General features: G+C 38.3%; 2 protein-coding genes across 5 annotated transcripts in view; both read left to right on the top strand.

Annotated features, from left to right (window-relative positions):
* Positions 1 to 389: 389 nt before the first annotated feature.
* LOC123519422 (heme-binding protein 1-like) lies at positions 390 to 4,176 on the top strand. Its single transcript, XM_045280712.1, has 6 exons — positions 390 to 584; positions 991 to 1,044; positions 1,528 to 1,654; positions 2,814 to 2,991; positions 3,337 to 3,444; positions 3,900 to 4,176. The coding sequence occupies exons 1-6, from the start codon at positions 513 to 515 to the stop codon at positions 3,964 to 3,966; spliced, it is 606 nt and encodes a 201-aa protein (XP_045136647.1). The 5' UTR covers positions 390 to 512; the 3' UTR covers positions 3,967 to 4,176.
* A 1,784-nt stretch (positions 4,177 to 5,960) lies between these two features.
* The window catches only part of LOC123519355 (cytoplasmic protein NCK1-like), a 37,156-nt gene continuing 25,616 nt past the window's right edge, over positions 5,961 to 17,500 (top strand). The window contains exons 1-3 of one of the 4 annotated variants that reach the window (XM_045280611.1): positions 5,961 to 6,065; positions 10,179 to 10,332; positions 15,954 to 16,158. In XM_045280611.1, the coding sequence (XP_045136546.1) occupies positions 10,308 to 10,332; positions 15,954 to 16,158 (230 nt within the window). In that variant the 5' untranslated portion in view covers positions 5,961 to 6,065; positions 10,179 to 10,307. Of the gene's footprint in view, positions 6,066 to 10,178; positions 10,336 to 15,953; positions 16,159 to 17,500 lie in introns of all 4 variants that reach the window. The other 3 variants (XM_045280609.1, XM_045280610.1, XM_045280612.1) reach the window with 3 other exon arrangements.

Here is a 17,500-nt window from a genome sequence, read left to right as displayed (position 1 = left end):
TTCAAAACTGTTGTGCTTATGTAAGGAACTGTCATTATTTTTGCTCTTGTTCTTGTGTGTGTGTGTGTGTGTGTGTGTGTGTGTGTGTGTGTGTGTGTGTGTGTGTGTGTGTGTGTGTGTGTGTGTGTGTGTGTGTGTGATCTGGTTTCCTTCACAAAATCCTCTTATTAATTAAAGTCTTCGTTATCATCTGTGTGGTTTTATGTCAGCATCCGCCCCTCGCCCCCTAATTGCAAGCTAAATACCTGGAATTGACTTTTACCTGTCCTGCACATATGTATGCTAATCACATGGTCTTATCTAACTCAAGTCACACGCACACACGCATGCACACAAACACACATGGTATATAAAGTTGGGGTAGGTGTCTTATTATCAGTCAAGCTACAGCCAGGTGTGAAGCAGGTGTGCATCTTCTTCAGGTGTGCTTCTGAAAGTCTTCGTAAATTCTAACCACCACCACCACCACCCCTGTTATTGCTTCTGGGGCGTTCATAAGACTCCTGCTGAAGATGAGGCTCCTAACAGCATCTTTCTACCTGCTGGCGATGCAATTAGTCCTCCTGCAGGTGGTGGAGACGCAGGTAAAGTGGTGGTGTTTCTATCTATCCCTTTGTATTGCATTCTGAGTTTCCATCATCGTGTTTTTTTTTTTTTTCTCCTCCGTTTAAAAAAAAAAAAATTCTTGGTATGTTTTGAATGGTAGTCTGTTTCTGTTTTGAATTTCTCCAGTGGCCTTTTTTTTTTTTTATTTCAATAGGTCTTCCAAGTTCAATATCTCATTTAAATTCAATGTTCCTTTTACACTCAAATGTTCCTTACAAGTTCAATGGTTTTATTTTGGCAATGTGTTTCTTTCTCTTGCACTGAAAATTCCTCTTGAGTCTTGAATTATTAGTCTTTATCCTACACCTTGTTATTTATTTCATGTCTTAATTTTACTTGTGTCTTCTGATTCTCGTCTGACTTTTACCGCCCTTCCTCCTTCAGATCAGAGAGAACGTGAGTGAGATCGCGCCCTACACCGTCGTCAAGGAGGCCCAGGTGAGGCAGTTACCAGATATTTTGTAGTAAATATCATAACCAATCTTTTCCTTGTCATGCAGCGAAGCGAATTAAGATGAACGAGTTACAGAAGCGCATCAACTCACTGTGATTAAACGCTTAGGGCTTCCATTAACACCTGTTTTCAGAGGGTTCATAAATCATTAGTCAGGTTTCCAAGGTTGTTTTACTTATTGATAGTGCAGAAGCCTTGTGAAACTGTCAATAAGGTCATGGAAACATCCTTGAAAACCACAATAACATCAGCAACTTCTACTAAAGTCTGTTCATTGTTACCTTCACTCTACAACTATTTCATCATAACCTGTCTTCACTTTCTCTTCCTCCTTTTATTTCTTCATTCATGTTTTCGCTAATAACTTCCAATCATCTTATCATAACTTGCCTTCTCTTCCTCTACCTATTTCTTCACTATTTTGTTTTCGTCAATAACTTCCTCTTCTCCCATGCTACCTCCCCCAGACTTACGAGGAGCGCTCCTACCCTTCGGCACACTGGATTTGTCACAACGCCACCCTTCAGGACCCCAGCATGAGCGTTGACTCCTTCTGGCCTCTCTTCGGCTACATCTCAGGAGCAAACATCGATGGTAACACTCGTCAAGATCTTATTCGTATTCTTAACCTCTTCAGTACTCCGACGCGTTTCCATAATCATTCTGTTTATTATTTTGGGATTTTATGCAGCTTCAGAAACTCATGTGGGGATTAAAACAGTGAAGGCTCTGGCCATTAATCTTCTCACCTCCACAGACCCTCTCTAATGTTAATGAAATGGTCTTTTTTTTTTTTTTTTTTTTTTTTACGTAGGGAAGAGGGCCAGCCAAGGGCAAAAAAAGAAAGTTAGAAAAAAGCCCACTTGAGCGCTGGCTCTCCAAAGAGTACAAAAAGTGCCAAAACCGTCAGCCAGAATTAGGGGAGCAAATGCCTCGATACCTCCCTCTTAAAAGAAGACAAGTTGTAGGAATTCGGAAATACAGATGCAGGGAGGGAGTTCCAGAGTTTACCAGTGAAAGGGATGAATGATTGAGCGTACTGGTTAACTCTTGCATTAGAGAGTTGGACAGAATAGGGATGAGAGGAAGAAGAAAGCCTTGTGCAGCGTGGCCGCAGGAGGAGGGAGGCATGCAGTTAGCAAGATCAGTAGAACAGTTACCATGAAAATAGCGATAAAATATAGAAAGGGATGCAACATTTCGGCGGTGAGAAAGAGACTGAAGACAGTTAGTCAGAGGAGGGAGTTGATGAGACGAAGAGCTTTCGATTCCACCCTATCAAGCAAAGCTGTGTGACTGGAACCCCCCAAACATGCGAAGAGTACTCCATACAGGGACGGATAAGGCCCTTATACAGAGTAAGCAGTTGGAGGGCCGAGAAAAACTGGCGGAGACGCCTCAGAACACCTAATTTCATAGAAGCTGTTTTAGCAAGAGATGAGATGTGAAGTTTCCAGTTAAGATTATGAGCAAAGGACAGACCGAGGATATTCATTGTGGAAGAGGGAGACAGTTGAGTGTCATTGAAGAGGGATAGTTGTCTAATCGTACACATATCTTAAGGTAAAAATGTACCCCAGTATTGAAGGGGTTAAACACTTTACTCTCTATATAAAAAAAGACAACGAACTTGGTAATACAGAAAGAACAAGCCAACATATCCCTTTAAAAATAATAGCTTACCAATAAATGACAAGTTTTCTATGATTTTGAAAGAGAACGTGACTTTAACGATAACTTTTCTATACCTCAGGCGTGTCCATCCCCATGACCGCCCCAGTCACGGTGAGGGCAGAGGAGGATAAGCAGACAGGGAGTTGGAACACCAAGATGTGCTTCTACCTGCCGGAAGCCCACCAGGAGAACCCGCCGATTCCCTACAACGAAGATTTGCAGCTGGTGATGAGGAACGCCATGAACGTTTTCGCCAGGTAATTTAACCATGTGTCTGTCTGTCTGTCTGTTTGTATGTCTGTTTTGTCTGTCTGTCTGTTTTCCTGTCTGTTTGTTTGTATGTTTTTTTTTCTGACTTGATTGTTTGCTTAATTAGTTGGTAAATGATCGATATATTCAATAAAACACATGTGCACCTTAATTACCTCCAACAAACCACCAGTTCGACACTCCCTAACCACACACCATCACTGTCACCACAACCTTCCACCACGCACCACCACCATCACAACATTCCACTACACACCAACACAACCACCCCACCACATACCACTAACAAATCTCTCTCTCTCTCTCTCTCTCTCTCTCTCTCTCTCTCACAGACGCATAGGAGGCAACCTGACGACTGAAGAGTGGGCAACCTTCGCTAATGACCTCAAGACCACTCTGGCCACTGAGGAGCCAACAGCTGACCTCTCCGCCTACTACATGTAAGTCGTAGAAATTGTTTGCTCTCCCATTTTCTTTATTATTTGGGGATTATGACCTCTGAGGGTATTTTTTTCTTTATAATTTCAGTCATGGTATGTCAGAGAGAGGGAGGTGGATAGAAAGTGGTCATCTCTCTCTCTCTCTCTCTCTCTCTCTCTCTCTCTCTCTCTCTCTCTCTGTTTATTTGCCTGTTCTTTTTAATTAATTACTTTTAAAAGGCAAGATTAATAAGTAAACTAGTGAATGAATTGATGATCTTAATGAATTTCATTTATCATTTATCCTTTCATCCATCCTTCTGCTCTCTTACTGAATCCACCAACTATCTCTACCCATGCTTGTGTCCATCTTCCTATCCACACACCATCTACCCACCAATCTATCCTTACATCTACCTGTTTGTTGCTTCACACCTGTCCACTTGTGAGCTCTAAGTACCTGTGTCTTCCTGCAGTGTTGGTTATGACTCCCCCAGCAAGGCCACTGACCGCAGGAACGAGGTGTGGTTTAAGAAGACGTGAAGGAACTCATTAACCTAACCTAACCTAACCTAACCAAACCTAGTAATATTTTCCACAAGAACTACAAACACTCACTATAAATGTGTTTCTCCCTGTTGCTTGTCGTTCTTCTGATTTATTATTCACTATTATGTCAACTGATGTCACACTCTCTGCCATGTTTTTTTTCTTTGTGTTTGTTTTGATTGAATAAATAAAAGTTTGATTAATGATTGTGATTTATTTCCCATGACGCTTTCCTTTATAAACGCAGTATTTATTTATTTCAGTTCTTTTTCACTTTTCATCAATAACCAGTTTTAATTTCATGATCCATTATGTCTATTCTATTGATTCACACACACACACACACACACACACACACACACACACACACACACACACACACACACTACTTGTCTTCCACTTCACAACTGTTACAACCAATACGTCTACTTCACTTTGGCGGTCATGTGAGGAGAGAGGGAGTGGCGGTGGAGAGGGCGGAGGAAAGGGTGTGGGAGTGATTGAGTGTGTGAGTGAGAGGGTCAGAGAGAGCGTGAGAGGGAAGGGAGAGCGTGATTTGTGAGTATTTTGCCCGTAGAGTTAGTTGAATATGTTTTTGCTCCTCCCGTAGAGTTTGTGGGGAGGGGGGAGGGCGAGGATTTTTTTTTTTTTATTTTACTTCTGGTGGTGGTGGTGGTGGTATTACTACTACTACTACTACTACTACTACTAATAATAATAATAATAATAATAATAATAATAATAATAATAATGCTACTACTGTGGCTAAGAGAGAGAGAGAGAGAGAGAGAGAGTTATTCACCACGGTGGTCTGCTGGTTACTCAGCTAGCCTTTCCCCTACGGAAAGAGCTCAGAGCTCGTAGTGACCGATCTTCGGGTAGGACTGAGACCACATCACACACAACACACACCGGGAAAGCGAGGCCACAACCCCTCGAGTTACATCCCGTACCTATTTACTGCTAGGTGAACAGGGGCCACACATTAAGAGGCTTGCCCATTTGCCTCTCCGCTTCCCGTGTGTGTGTGTGTGTGTGTGTGTTGCCCTCTAGACTTCACACAAAACAAAGGTCATTCACTCTAAAGACTCTCTAAACACACTTACCTCTCGCTTGTGTTAACGCCTCTTATACATCCTAGCTTATCTTAACCTCCTACCCTCGTCAGGCCAACATCATATTATAATCTCACTTGTATTACCATATTATACCCTCCTTTTCCTTCCAGGCTACTTGCATATACTTAATACTACTTATCTTTCTATTTATGAACGCCTTACCTTCTCAAGACACTGCCATTTGCTATTATCACGTCCCTTTTTCGATCTTCCTCCTCTTCTTGTGTACTGGAGAACAGCTCATAGGTCAGGGTTACGAAACCTTTTTGAGACCGTGAAAAGATTGTTAACTCTGTTCTAAGAAGTTCCGAAGGTTCACAAGTGTTCAGTGAATCGCCCTTACCGTGAATACGATTTTCACTGAATTTGTAACTGTAGTGAGCCCAGACTCAGTAGTTCTGAAACATTTCTCCACCGGGCCCCACCTCTGCTACTTTGAAGAGGCTCTGTATCAATCTATCAGCGACATTATTTAGCAAACTATAAAAAGAAAATAAATAAGGAATGAGTGTAGGAAAACAAGCATTGCATTCACATTGAGCAGGTATCAGAGACAGGAAATGAGGCATCCAGTAGTTCTAGACAGGGATAAAGTAAATCAGTAAACTGCTTAAAAAAACGATAAAAATAGAGGAATATGCATAAAAATAGGCATAAAATTTACAGTGAACATCTTGAGGTATCGATTAGAGGCAAGAAAATTAGACATCCAGTAGTTATAGACGGAAAAAACAGCAAATTATCGATACACAATTTCGGAATCAAGGAAACAAAACACGACTTGAATCTTTAGCAGAGACGCATCCAACACCTTTATGAGTCCAATCCAATCCTATTTTTTCTCGTCTGGACCCTAAGCGGCGCAGAATCCAAGACCTTATAGCAGCACCCAAACATCTTGCCATGGATTAGGGAGTGTGTTGTTTTTTGAGAGCTTTTTCGGGAATGTTGTAGCCATGTCGAGTTTGAAGTTAGGTAAGTGAAGGGGAATATTAAATGAAGGTGTGGGCGTGGGATTGAAGGCGTGGGCGGCGTGGCTGTGGGTGAAATAAGGGCATGAATGGGCGTGTGTGTGTTTGTTGGTGTGTGTTTGTGTCTGTGATGATTCATTGGTGCTTGTTTGACTTGTGTTTGTTTTGTGGGTGTTGGCTTGTTTGTTGGTTGTGAGCTTTCTTTTGTAACTCTCTCTCTCTCTCTCTCTCTCTCTCTCTCTCTCTCTCTCTCTCTCTCTCTCTCTCTCTCTCTCTCTCTCTCTCTCTCTCTGTGTGTGTGTTTGTGTTTGTGAAGTTTTGAAAATCTGAAGAAAATTGTTTGTGTGTTTGTGTGTATTTGTCACTTAAACCCCCCTCTCTCTCTCTCTCTCTCTCTCTCTCTCTCTCTCTCTCTCTCTCTCTCTCTCTCTCTCTCTCTCTCTCTCTCTCTCTCTGTGTGGTAAAAGATACAATTAAATGAACTTTCTCTTTCCTAATCTTCCTCTCTTACTTTATTTATTTTCCTTTTCACACAATTAAAGAAAATAATTTAAAACTTTCTCTCTTATCCTGACCTCTCAATTTCTTTCCTCTTCCTTTCTTTTCCTTTTATTCCTTCCTTCCTTTCATTTCCAACCTCTCAATTACTTTCCTCTTCCTTTCTTTTCCTTTTTTTAATTTCCAACCTCTCAGTTTCTTCTTCCTGTCTATTCCTTCCTTTTTCCTTCCTTCCTTTCATTTACGACCTCTATTTCTCTCGTCTTCCTGTCTTCTCCTTTCCTTTTTCCTTCCTTCCTTTCATTTCCTCTCTCTTATAAGGAAAGTTAAGGTTACCAGTGTATAAATGAAATAATAAGTTAATTTTGATGTATAAGTGAAAGGAAGATTTATATTGTGAATGCTTATGTAGAAATGAAAGGAAGGTTTGAATTCCTCGCACGCCATTTAAGCGACAGTACGAGTCATGTCTTTGAGTGAGTCAATTTGGGCTCACTCACTCACTCATGTCAGTTTTGTTGAGATGAGGTGGAGGTCATGTCGCTGTGTTTATTGTGTCTGTCTGTCCGTTTGTCTGGATGGATGGATGGGTGGTTTGGTGGTCATGTTTGGAAGTGAGTCATGTTTTTTTTTTTTTTTTTTTCTTTTCTTTTTTTCTGGAGTGAGTGTTTTTTTCCTTTTTTTTATTATTATTTTTTTTCTCTTTTCTGGAGCAATTTTTTTTTTTTTTTTTTTTTTTAGTGTGTGTGTGTGTGTGTGTGTGTGTGTGTGTGTGTGTGTGTGTGTGTGTGTGTGTGTTTTGGTGGTCATGTCTGAAGTGCCTTTTTTTTTTTTTGTATTTAATGTACTGTCTAATTATCTAAACACCATCCTATTTTCAGCAATTGTTCTGTGTATTTCCACACTTCACTCCGTGGCGTCAAAAATGTTCACGTGTGGTCGTTTATTTTCTTTACATTTTTGCTTATTTTTGCCGATATTTGTGTCAATTTATTTACCAAGAAAGGCACTAGTTTATTTTTTTTTTTACTTTTTCCTCTTACAGTTCTTAGGATTTTAATATTTTGCAAGATTTTTGTAAATTCTACCATTGTACATAAAAGGAGGAAGAAAATCACGTTAGTTTGTAAGCAGATGAGGTTTCTAGTGGCCCTAGGTGTCATTATTTAGGTTAGGTTAGGTCAGGTCACATTGCAAGGGGGTGAAGGTTCCCAGTCTCGGATATGATTAATTAAGGTCAAAAAGACGACTCATTCGGTTAGCTTTTGCAGGATTTTTTTTTCTTTTTTTTTTTATGCATCTGAATCTTTTGTGACAGGACTAGCAGGAGGAATAGTAGTAGATCATGTGAGAGAACCAAGCCAGCAGTAGTAGTAGAAGTAGTAGTAGTAATAGTAGGAGTAGTACTAGTAGTAGTAGTAGCAGTAGTAGATATAGTATGGAAGAACAAAACCAGCAGGATCAGTAATAATAAAATAGTAGTAGTAGTAGCAGCAGCAAAAGCAGTAGTAGTATCAGCAACAGTATCAGCAGCAGTCACAGTATTAATAGCTACAAGAAAACAAAGAATTTCCAAACACACACCCACTCACACAAAGGCTGGACGTGTTGCGTGTGTGAGGACAAAGAAACAAAGCACTGACTCCTCTTAATAGCCAACTACTGCTCCCTTCTGTCCCTCCCCATCAACACCCCAATGGTAGACTATGTGCCTTGTAAGATTTGCCACCATAGAGAACACTGTGGCTGGAAAAGACATGTGAATCCCATTGCATTAGGAGAGATTGATTCATACTTCCTCTACTGCTTTGGCTAACCCCCTCATGTGAATCCCATTGTGTGAGGAGGCAATTGATAAGAATATGCTTCCTCTACTGCCTACTTACTGGCTATCTCCATCATGTGAATCCCTTTGTGTTAGGAGGCATTGATAATTTGTTTCCTTTCCTGCCTACTTACTGGTGACCCCCATCATATGAATCCCCTCGTGTTAGGAGGCATTTGATAAGGATATACATCCCCTGTGGTCTTCTTACTGGTTGTCCTCATCAAACAAGCGATATTTTTCCATTTTTTTTTTAACATAAGAGGGGAAAACTGGTCGAGGGTAACAGAACGAGAGAAAATGGCCTACTTAGTCACCAGTCCCCTTGCTGATTCAAGAGTTAGCCCAAAAGAAAAGAGATAAATATCTTGATTGTGTTGAATCATTTGATGTATTCACTCAAACATCAGTTGATTCTTTCTACTTTGATTTTTGTTTAGATTATCGACAAATTGTGTTCAGGTTTATTTTAGTTAATGACGAGCTGGGTGGTAGAAATATTTAAACTTCCGATCTGATAAGTTGATGTACATTTTCCTACACCATTGCAAATTAGGTTAGGTTTACATTGATTAGATGTAGGATTATTCTTCAGGAAGCGTTCTAGTGTATAAACTTAATGAATTGATGCTTATTTCCTACACCATCACAAGTTAGGTTAGGTTTCGTTAGGTTAGTTGTACATTAATGAAGTGTAGGATCATTTTTTTAGAAGGTGTTGTGGTGTATAAACTTCTGATCCTTAATGAACTGAAGCATATTTTCCTACACCATCACAGGATAGGTTAGGTTAGGTTTCCATTAATGAGCTATAGAGTTATTTTTTGGAAAGGTTGTGGTGTGTGCGGAAAAGGAAACAAAGAAATGGATTGATATTTTATGGTTTGTGTGGAAAGTTTCTTATTTTCCTTGAGTTTTGAGTTACATGGGAAGCTATTGAGTTGTGTGAAAAGAGAAGCAAACTAAACTGTTCTCTCCCCACTTCACAGATTTGATGTAATATTTGGAGTCTTAGTTGAGTATTGGGTGTCTCTGATCTTGGGAACTTTTGGGTTGTGTGAAAGAGAAGGAAGCTAAACAATTCTCTCTCCACCTCACAGATTTGATGTAATATTTGGCGTTTTAGCTGAGTATTGGGTTTGATAAATTGAGTTTCAAGTGTTTTTTTTTTTATTCTGGAAACTTTTGGGTTGTGTGAAAGAGAAAGAAACTAAATTATTCTCTCCCCACTGACAGGTTTGATGTAATATTTGGAATTTTAGTTGAATATTAGGTGTCTATGATCTTGGAAACTTTTGGGTTGTGTTAAAGAGAAGGAAACTAAATTATTCTCTCCCCACTTCACAGGTTTGGTGTAATGTTTGGAGTTTTAGTTGAGTGTCAGATGTCTTTGATTTTGGACACTGTTTTGGGTTGTGTGAAAGAAAGCAAACCAAATTATAACCTTGCTCCTTCCCAGATTTAGTGTAGAAATTGTACTTTTCTGTTTGGGTTTAATTGGTATTTCAAGATTTTAGGAATTATTTGTGGGTGATACGGTAAATGTGTACTTTTGCCCTTCCTGGATTTAATGTAGAAATTTTTGTTTTCTGTTGGGGTTTAATCGGTATTTCTTGATATTGGGAGTTATTTGTGGTTGATATGGGAAATCTGCTATTTTCCTTCCTAAATTTGATGTAAAAATTGTAGTTTCAAGTTGGGTATCACTTTGGTATTGAGTGGGTTGTGTACAAAGAACCTGTACTGTTGCCCCTTCCCAAATTTGATGTTGTAATAATTGTAGTTTCCAAATAGGTAGAGTGGGTATCTGAAGCTTGAGCTCTAAACTACCGGGCCGCAAGTGGCAAAAAGGCGAAGCCACGCACAGAATGATCTATCTTTATTAGTGACAACCACAACCACTACAACTGTGCCATCTTCATCATGCATCAGCAAAACAATGTCCAAGGTAGTAGTACCATGCGGCCTACTGAATGGCCCGCCCCCCCACCCGTGTGTGCACCGCCTCACCACCGCACTACCAGCATGAAGGTGTTACGCTTCTGTGGGGCAGAGACTTGGCGGGGGAGTGACTCTTTCTTGGCTTCATGAGACCTCACTGTGTCCTTTAGGGTGTGTCTCACTGAGGGTCTAAGGGGCTAACAAGTCACAGGTCACAAGACCATGCTGGGTGCTATTCTGGTGCTTGTTTCTCTCACTTAGCACAAGGTGGAGGCTTTTTTTCACTCTCCACTTTTATAAATGCACTTTTTTATGACATGCCTCTGCTTATAAGAGGTTTTGCTTCTCACTCACTGACACTGACTCCTCTTGAGTGCTCCTGGCTTCCCCTACTGACCCAGGGTGTGTTTTTGTTCACTTCACTCATGTGTTGGATGTCTCGTGACTCACAATTCACCATAAACCTCAAGGCAAAATAATGGGTCTTGCCACTTCGATCAGCAAACAAGACACTCACACACCGATAACTTCAAACACCATCTAGGAGTGAGTAAACAAGCAAGAACCAAGATTGCGACCACTGACCCAACCTGATCTAACCTAACGTACTCACCCACACACGAGTCAGTGGTTCGTGTGGTTCGTGTCGGCCCCTCACAGTGCACAGGGTAACATGGTTCATGCTTGGGGTGGGCGGCTGTGTTGTGTGTGTGTAGCCATGTGAAAGCTACAGGATATGGACTTGTCTCATAGTCACCTCTCTGGACACTCAGTCACTCCTTACTGTAGCTGCTAAGTGAGTAGTGTTAGTGGCAGTGTTAGTTGACCCCTTCAGTACCAAGATGCATTTTCATATTCATTCTGGTTAGTATTTGGTGATTTTATACAGCTTCAGAAACTTATGTGGGGGATTAAAATAGTGAAGACTGTTGCCATTAATCTTTAGACCTCCATAGACCTTTCCTAATGTCAATAAAATGGTCTAATGGTACACAAAACTCAGGGTAAAAATGCATCCCAGTACTGAAGGAGTTGTGTATGTGTGTGTGTGTTAGGTTAGGTTAGGTTAGTGTATGGTATGGCTGTGTTAGTGAGTTAGATAAATGTTTGTGCATTGTATATTTCTCATTCAAGGCTGTAGAAATAGTGTTAGTGAGGTTAAATACAGCATTCATGTTGTGTGGAATCCTCAGTCAAGGGTGTTTTAGTGTTAGATTCAATAGGTAGACAAGTGTGTGTGTTGTATGATCTCAATTCAATAGTGTAAGAGTGATAGATTAAGTGTTGGTGAGATAAATGAGTGTGTGTGTGTTGTTCAATCCTTATTCATGAGTGTAAGAATGATAGACACAGTGTTGGTGAGGTAAATGAGTGTGTTTGTGTTGTACGATCCCAATTCAAGAGTGTAGAAGTGAAAGATCTAGTGTTGGGGAAATAGATAAATGTGTGTGTGTGTTGTTCAATCCTCATTCAAGAGTGTAAAAATGAGAAATTGAGCATTGGTGAGGTAAATAAGTATGTGTGTGTGTGTGTGTGTGTGTGTGTGTGTGTGTGTGTGTGTAGGTATTGGTTGTGATATATGTACACTCATCCTAGCTCTATCTTGCCTTAAACTTTGAAGAATAGCAGTCACTCTTTGGAATGTGAAGTTTTGCTTTAGTGGCAGATAAGTTTTCATGATTCTTATGTGAATGGAGTGTGTATCCGTTTGCCGAGTGTAGTGCAGTGGCTAGTGAAGTAAATGAGTTTGCTAAGTTAGTTATAGTACCATTAACATTTTCACTGCCACATTTATTCTTTCCTTACATTCAACGCATAGTGAAGAGAAACTAGAAAACTTGCTTGCTCACACTGAAAAAGAAAGAAAAGAGAAGATTATTACTGTTATCATCATTATTTGTATCATTTTAGGATTACAGATTATGATATCCTTCAAAATTGAGTGTCTAGAACTTGTAAGCAGTCATGGAAAGAATTATGTGGCAGTGAAAAGAGTTAATAATTTGTTTAGCTCAGTATTTCAGTTTGTGTGCAGAGAATTCAAGTTTGGTGATTCTGAGAAAAGTCTTGAGTTTCTATTAAGGTCCATAAGCAACTAACACACCATGGTTCCTCTTGATATCCTGTATATTTCAAGTAGACCAAAATTGTTAGTGCTGTGAATTGTCCCCTAGAAGAAATATCTATCTGTGTGTGTGTAAATATTGGTGGTACAAAATTTTCTTCATTCCAATCTGGTTTCTTGATCTGTTTGGTGTGAGAGCAGGTGGTACACACACACACACACACACACACACACACACACACACACACACACACACACACACACACACACACACACACACACACACTTATCAACTCTTTTTTTTTTTTATTCTTTTGTTTCTAATCTTCAAAATATCATGAGGTCATTTCATCCTTGTCTTTGTTTTCTTTTCAATTCTCACCCAACTCAAAATTTTCAAGTCATGCAACACAAATCACTCCTTAAGACACAACACATAAGACAACACCCATAGTATCTTTAAAACACACTGCAACACATGTATTACCCCAGAAAACATGACAACATCTTCTTTTCAACACCACAAACACCTCCCAAAATACAAATAACATACACAACACCCTGAAAAATGGTATAATGCCACATTCAACACCTACAACTGGCAAAAACACCACATACACCACAGAAAATGCAACACAACACCAACAACACCACAAAGAAGACATATTTATGACTCAACACCACAGAGAACATCACACAACACCACATAACACTCAGAACACACACTGCAACACCTAAAACTTCCCAAAAAACCATCATACAACACCACAAAGAATGCATATTTATTTTACAACATCACAGAACACACACATCACAACACCATACTACACATAACACCAACAACACCACAAAGAACGCATTTACCACAATACACCACGAGAAACACCACAGAACACCCAAAACACTCACACCACAACACCACACACACCCCTTGCAACACACCAGGGAGCATGACACAACACCGGAACACCACAGGAGCATGGAACACAGCACGGAACATCATGACAAGAACATCAGCGTCACATTAACTGCGGAACATTAATTTACGGAACATCACGGCTTTACTTCGCTCTGGCATAATATTTTGACGGTTCCAATAATTTTGTTCGGTGATGGATTAATGGGATGGTTTGTTTATTTGTTTGTTTGTTTGTGTTTGTTTCCTTATGCTTGGTTTAATAATGCAATAATCTGTAACTCTTTCTCTTTTTTTGTGTGTGTGCCTTGATTTTTCTCTCTCTTTTTTCTCTCTCTCTCTCTCTCTCTCTCTCTCTCTCTCTCTCTCTCTCTCTCTCTCTCTCTCTCTCTCTCTCTCTCTCTCTCTCTCTCTCTCTCTCTCTCTCATTCTTGTTCTCTTATTTTTCTTGTTTTGTCTGTTTTCTTATTCTTGTTTCTTGTTTTTTTTTCTTTTGTTTTTCTTCTTCTTTTTCTTCTTCTTCTTCTTCTTCCTCATATTCATTCTTTTTGTTTTTTGTCTTGTCCTTTCATTCTCTTTTTTCTTATTCTTGTTTATTCTTGCTGTTCTTGTTTTTCTCTTCTTTTCTTTTTTTTTTTCTAGCTCTCTATCTTTATTTGTTTCTTACTTATTTCTTGTGTTTTTCTTTTATTTCTTATTTTTTTCATTATGTTTGATTTTATTTACTACTTTATTTATTCTTTGCTTCCTTCCTTCATTCTCTTTATTCCCTCTTTAAACCATTCTTCCTTATTTATTCATTTTTTATCCTTTATTGTCTTTACTCTATTTCCTTCTATTTACCTTTTCTTTTTATTTCTATTTTTCTTCTGATTTGTCTATTTTTCCTTTTCTTACCTTTTCTTCTTTATTTTCCTATCTTTTGTTTTCCCTTTCTATTCTTTTTCCTTTTTTTTTACCTTTCCTTCCTTCTTTATCTATTTTTTGTTCTTTTTGTCTATATTTTTCCTTCTTTTCCTTGTCTTCCTTACTTATTATTACCTTTTTTTATCTTTGTCTTTCTATTCTTTTTCCTTTTTCACCTTTTCTTCCTTATTTATCTATCTGTTCTATTTGTCTTTATTCATTTTCCCTTCATTCTCTTCTATTTTCTTCCTGCTTGGGTACATTTTTCTTTTCCTCTCCTTCCTTCTTTTTATCTCTTTTTCTGTGTGTATATAACATGGTGTACTAAACGCTGTGGTAAATGGTGGTGTTTCTTCCCTTCTTCTTATCTTATCAGTGGATCATTCTTGTTATTTGTGTTGTGTTTCATTTGATATAAGTTTTGTAGTCATTTAAAAATACTAATGGTGTTTATATCCTGTTTTACATATTCTCTGTCTTTCAAAATCGCTGTAAGGATATTTGTCTGTATATTTTCATTTTTAGCTTTTGATATCAGTACTTCAGTTTAAATATTTCTGATAATTTGGTGATTTTCTCTTAAAAACCTCATTATTGTTGTTTTTTTTATTAAGATTTTTGTTGTGTTTTCATTTGTGAGTTTCTTAATTTTTTGCTCATTTTATTGTATCAAGAATCAGTAACATGAAAAAATGACAAGATTCTTATGTAAGTTTCTAATAAAATCGTTAATTAGAAAAGGTTTATGATTTTATTGATCTATTTATTTTGTTATTAATTTTTTATTCATTTTTGTACAATTTTACGACATACTAATCTTGTTGCTCCTCTTCCCTTAATCCCTCCCTTTACCCAACCCCGCCCCCCTTCCCATCTTCCCCTTCCCTCTCACCCTCTTCTCCCTTCCTTCCTCTCCTTTCCTCCCCTTCTGTGCCTTCCATGGTCTGCTTTTCTGTTCCTTTCTCCTTTTATCTCCTTTTCTTTTCCTTTCATTTTATTCATTCTGTTTCTCTCTTTTTTTTTCTTTTTTTCTGCCCTTTTTATGTGTCTTGTTTCTCTCTCTCTGTATTTCTCTTTCATCTTTCTCTGTTTCTCATCTTCTGTTTCTCTTTTTATATTCTTTTCTGTACTTCTTGTTTCTCCCCATGTCTCTTTCCATGTCTCTTCTGTTTCTCCTTTCTGTATTTTCTCATGTTTCAATTCTGTTTCTGCATCTTTTGTTTTTATTTATTTTTTCTCATTCTCATTTTGTTTCCCATTTTGTTTCCTCTTCCATGACTATTTATTCTGTGTATCTTCCATGGCCTTTTCTTTTTTTTTTTTTTCTTCTCTCTTCTATGTTCCTTTGTTTCCATTAAATTTCCTCTTCTGTACCCACATCTTCCTGTATTTCCTTTCTTACATCCTCTTCCACATTCCTACCACATCCCTTTTTGGCTTTCATATCCACCTATTTGAACCATTTTTCCCTTTTTTATCCACATCGACATCCTTCCACACCTCTCCTCCACCATCCACACTTATTCCTCAACTTCCACACCTGTCATACCTTTCCACACCTCTTTCACACCTTCCATACCCTCTCATCACCTTCTACATCCCTTCCACACACCTTTTACACCCCTCCTCTATCTACGACACCCTTTCTCCACTTTCCATATCCTCTTGTCACCTTCTACGTCCCTCCCACATTCTATCTATACCCCTTTTACACCCCCATCAACCCTCGTCCGCACCCCAGGCAAGTCGGTAGGGGAGGACTGTTGGGTGACGGCAAAGTACGACTATTCAGCGCAAGGGAGTCATGAGCTGGACCTACGTAAGAATGAGAGGCTGCTACTGTTGGATGACTCAAAGCACTGGTGGAGGGTGATGAACAGTCGCAACCAGGCCGGCTACGTCCCCTCCAATTATGTCAAGAAGGAAAAACCGTCCATCTTTGACAGGTTAGTGGGTCTTTTGAGTGTTTTTTCAATTTTTTATAGGTGAGAATTGATTAAGTGTAGCTTATGGGAAAAAAAAATTGAAAAAAGGCCCTCTTGTTAGTCGATTTGAGTTTTTGTTTTATTTTATTTCTTTTTTCAAAGTTTTTTTGAAGGACGGGAGAATTAGTTAAGAGTAGCTGATGGGAAAATATTGAAAGGTCCTCTTAGTTGTTAGTTTTCTTGGTGATCTGAGGGTGTTTGGGTGCATTAGTGGATGTGTCTTTGTTGTTTGTTGTCGTTTTTGTTGTGTGTGTGTGTGTTTGTTTCTTGTGCTATTGTCTATTCATGTTTCTTCTTTGTTTTGTATCTTTATAAACAAGCAGTAAGATTTTTTTTTTTTTATGGTGAAGATGGTAAAAGGATAAAAAAAAACAGGTTCCTTATCTATTTATGTTATTTATTTATTTCTTGTCTTCCTTCTTCGTTTTGTCTCTATATAAACAACCAGTATTTATTTATTTATTTATTTTATTATTATTTTTTTTTTTAGTGAAGGTGATAAAGATAAAAAAAAAGAAGGTATGTTTTCTGGCTATGTTGTTTATTTACTTCATGTGTTCTTGGCCTTCTTGTCTTCCTTCTTCATTTCGTGTCTATATAAACAACCAGTGAGTTTTTTTTTATGGTAAAGAGAACAAAATATATAAATGATATTATTCTTTACTTTTTTGCAGTTTTAGAGTCTGTTTTGTTCATTATCCATTATTTTCTGTGGTTTTAGAGTCTTTCAGTTCATTATCCATTATTTTCTGTGGTTTTAGAGTCTTTCAGTTCATTATCCATTATTTTCTGTGGTTTTAGAGTCTGTTTTGTTCATTATCCGTTATTTTCTGTGGGTTTAGAGTCTTTTCAGTTCATTATCCATTATTTTCTGTGGTTTTAGAGTCTTTCAGTTCATTATCCATTATTTTCTGTGGTTTTAGAGTCTGTTTGGTTCATTATCCATTATTTTCTGTGGTTTTAGAGTCTGTTTGGTTCATTATCCATTATTTTCTGTGGTTTTAGAGTCTGTTTGGTTCATTATCCGTTATTTTCTGTGGGTTTAGAGTCTTTTCAGTTCATTATCCATTATTTTCTGTGGTTTTAGAGTCTTTCAGTTCATTATCCATTATTTTCTGTGGTTTTAGAGTCTGTTTGGTTCATTATCCATTATTTTCTGTGGTTTTAGAGTCTGTTTTGTTCATTATCCATTATTTTCTGTGGTTTTAGAGTGTTTGGTTCATTATCCATTATTTTCTGTGGGTTTAGAGTCTTTTCAGTTCATTATCCATTATTTTCTGTGGTTTTAGAGTCTGTTTGGTTC

Source organism: Portunus trituberculatus, chromosome 45 (assembly GCF_017591435.1).
Source record: "Portunus trituberculatus isolate SZX2019 chromosome 45, ASM1759143v1, whole genome shotgun sequence".
Classification (NCBI taxonomy): domain Eukaryota; kingdom Metazoa; phylum Arthropoda; class Malacostraca; order Decapoda; family Portunidae; genus Portunus; species Portunus trituberculatus.
This window is presented reverse-complemented; position numbering and strand designations above follow the sequence as displayed.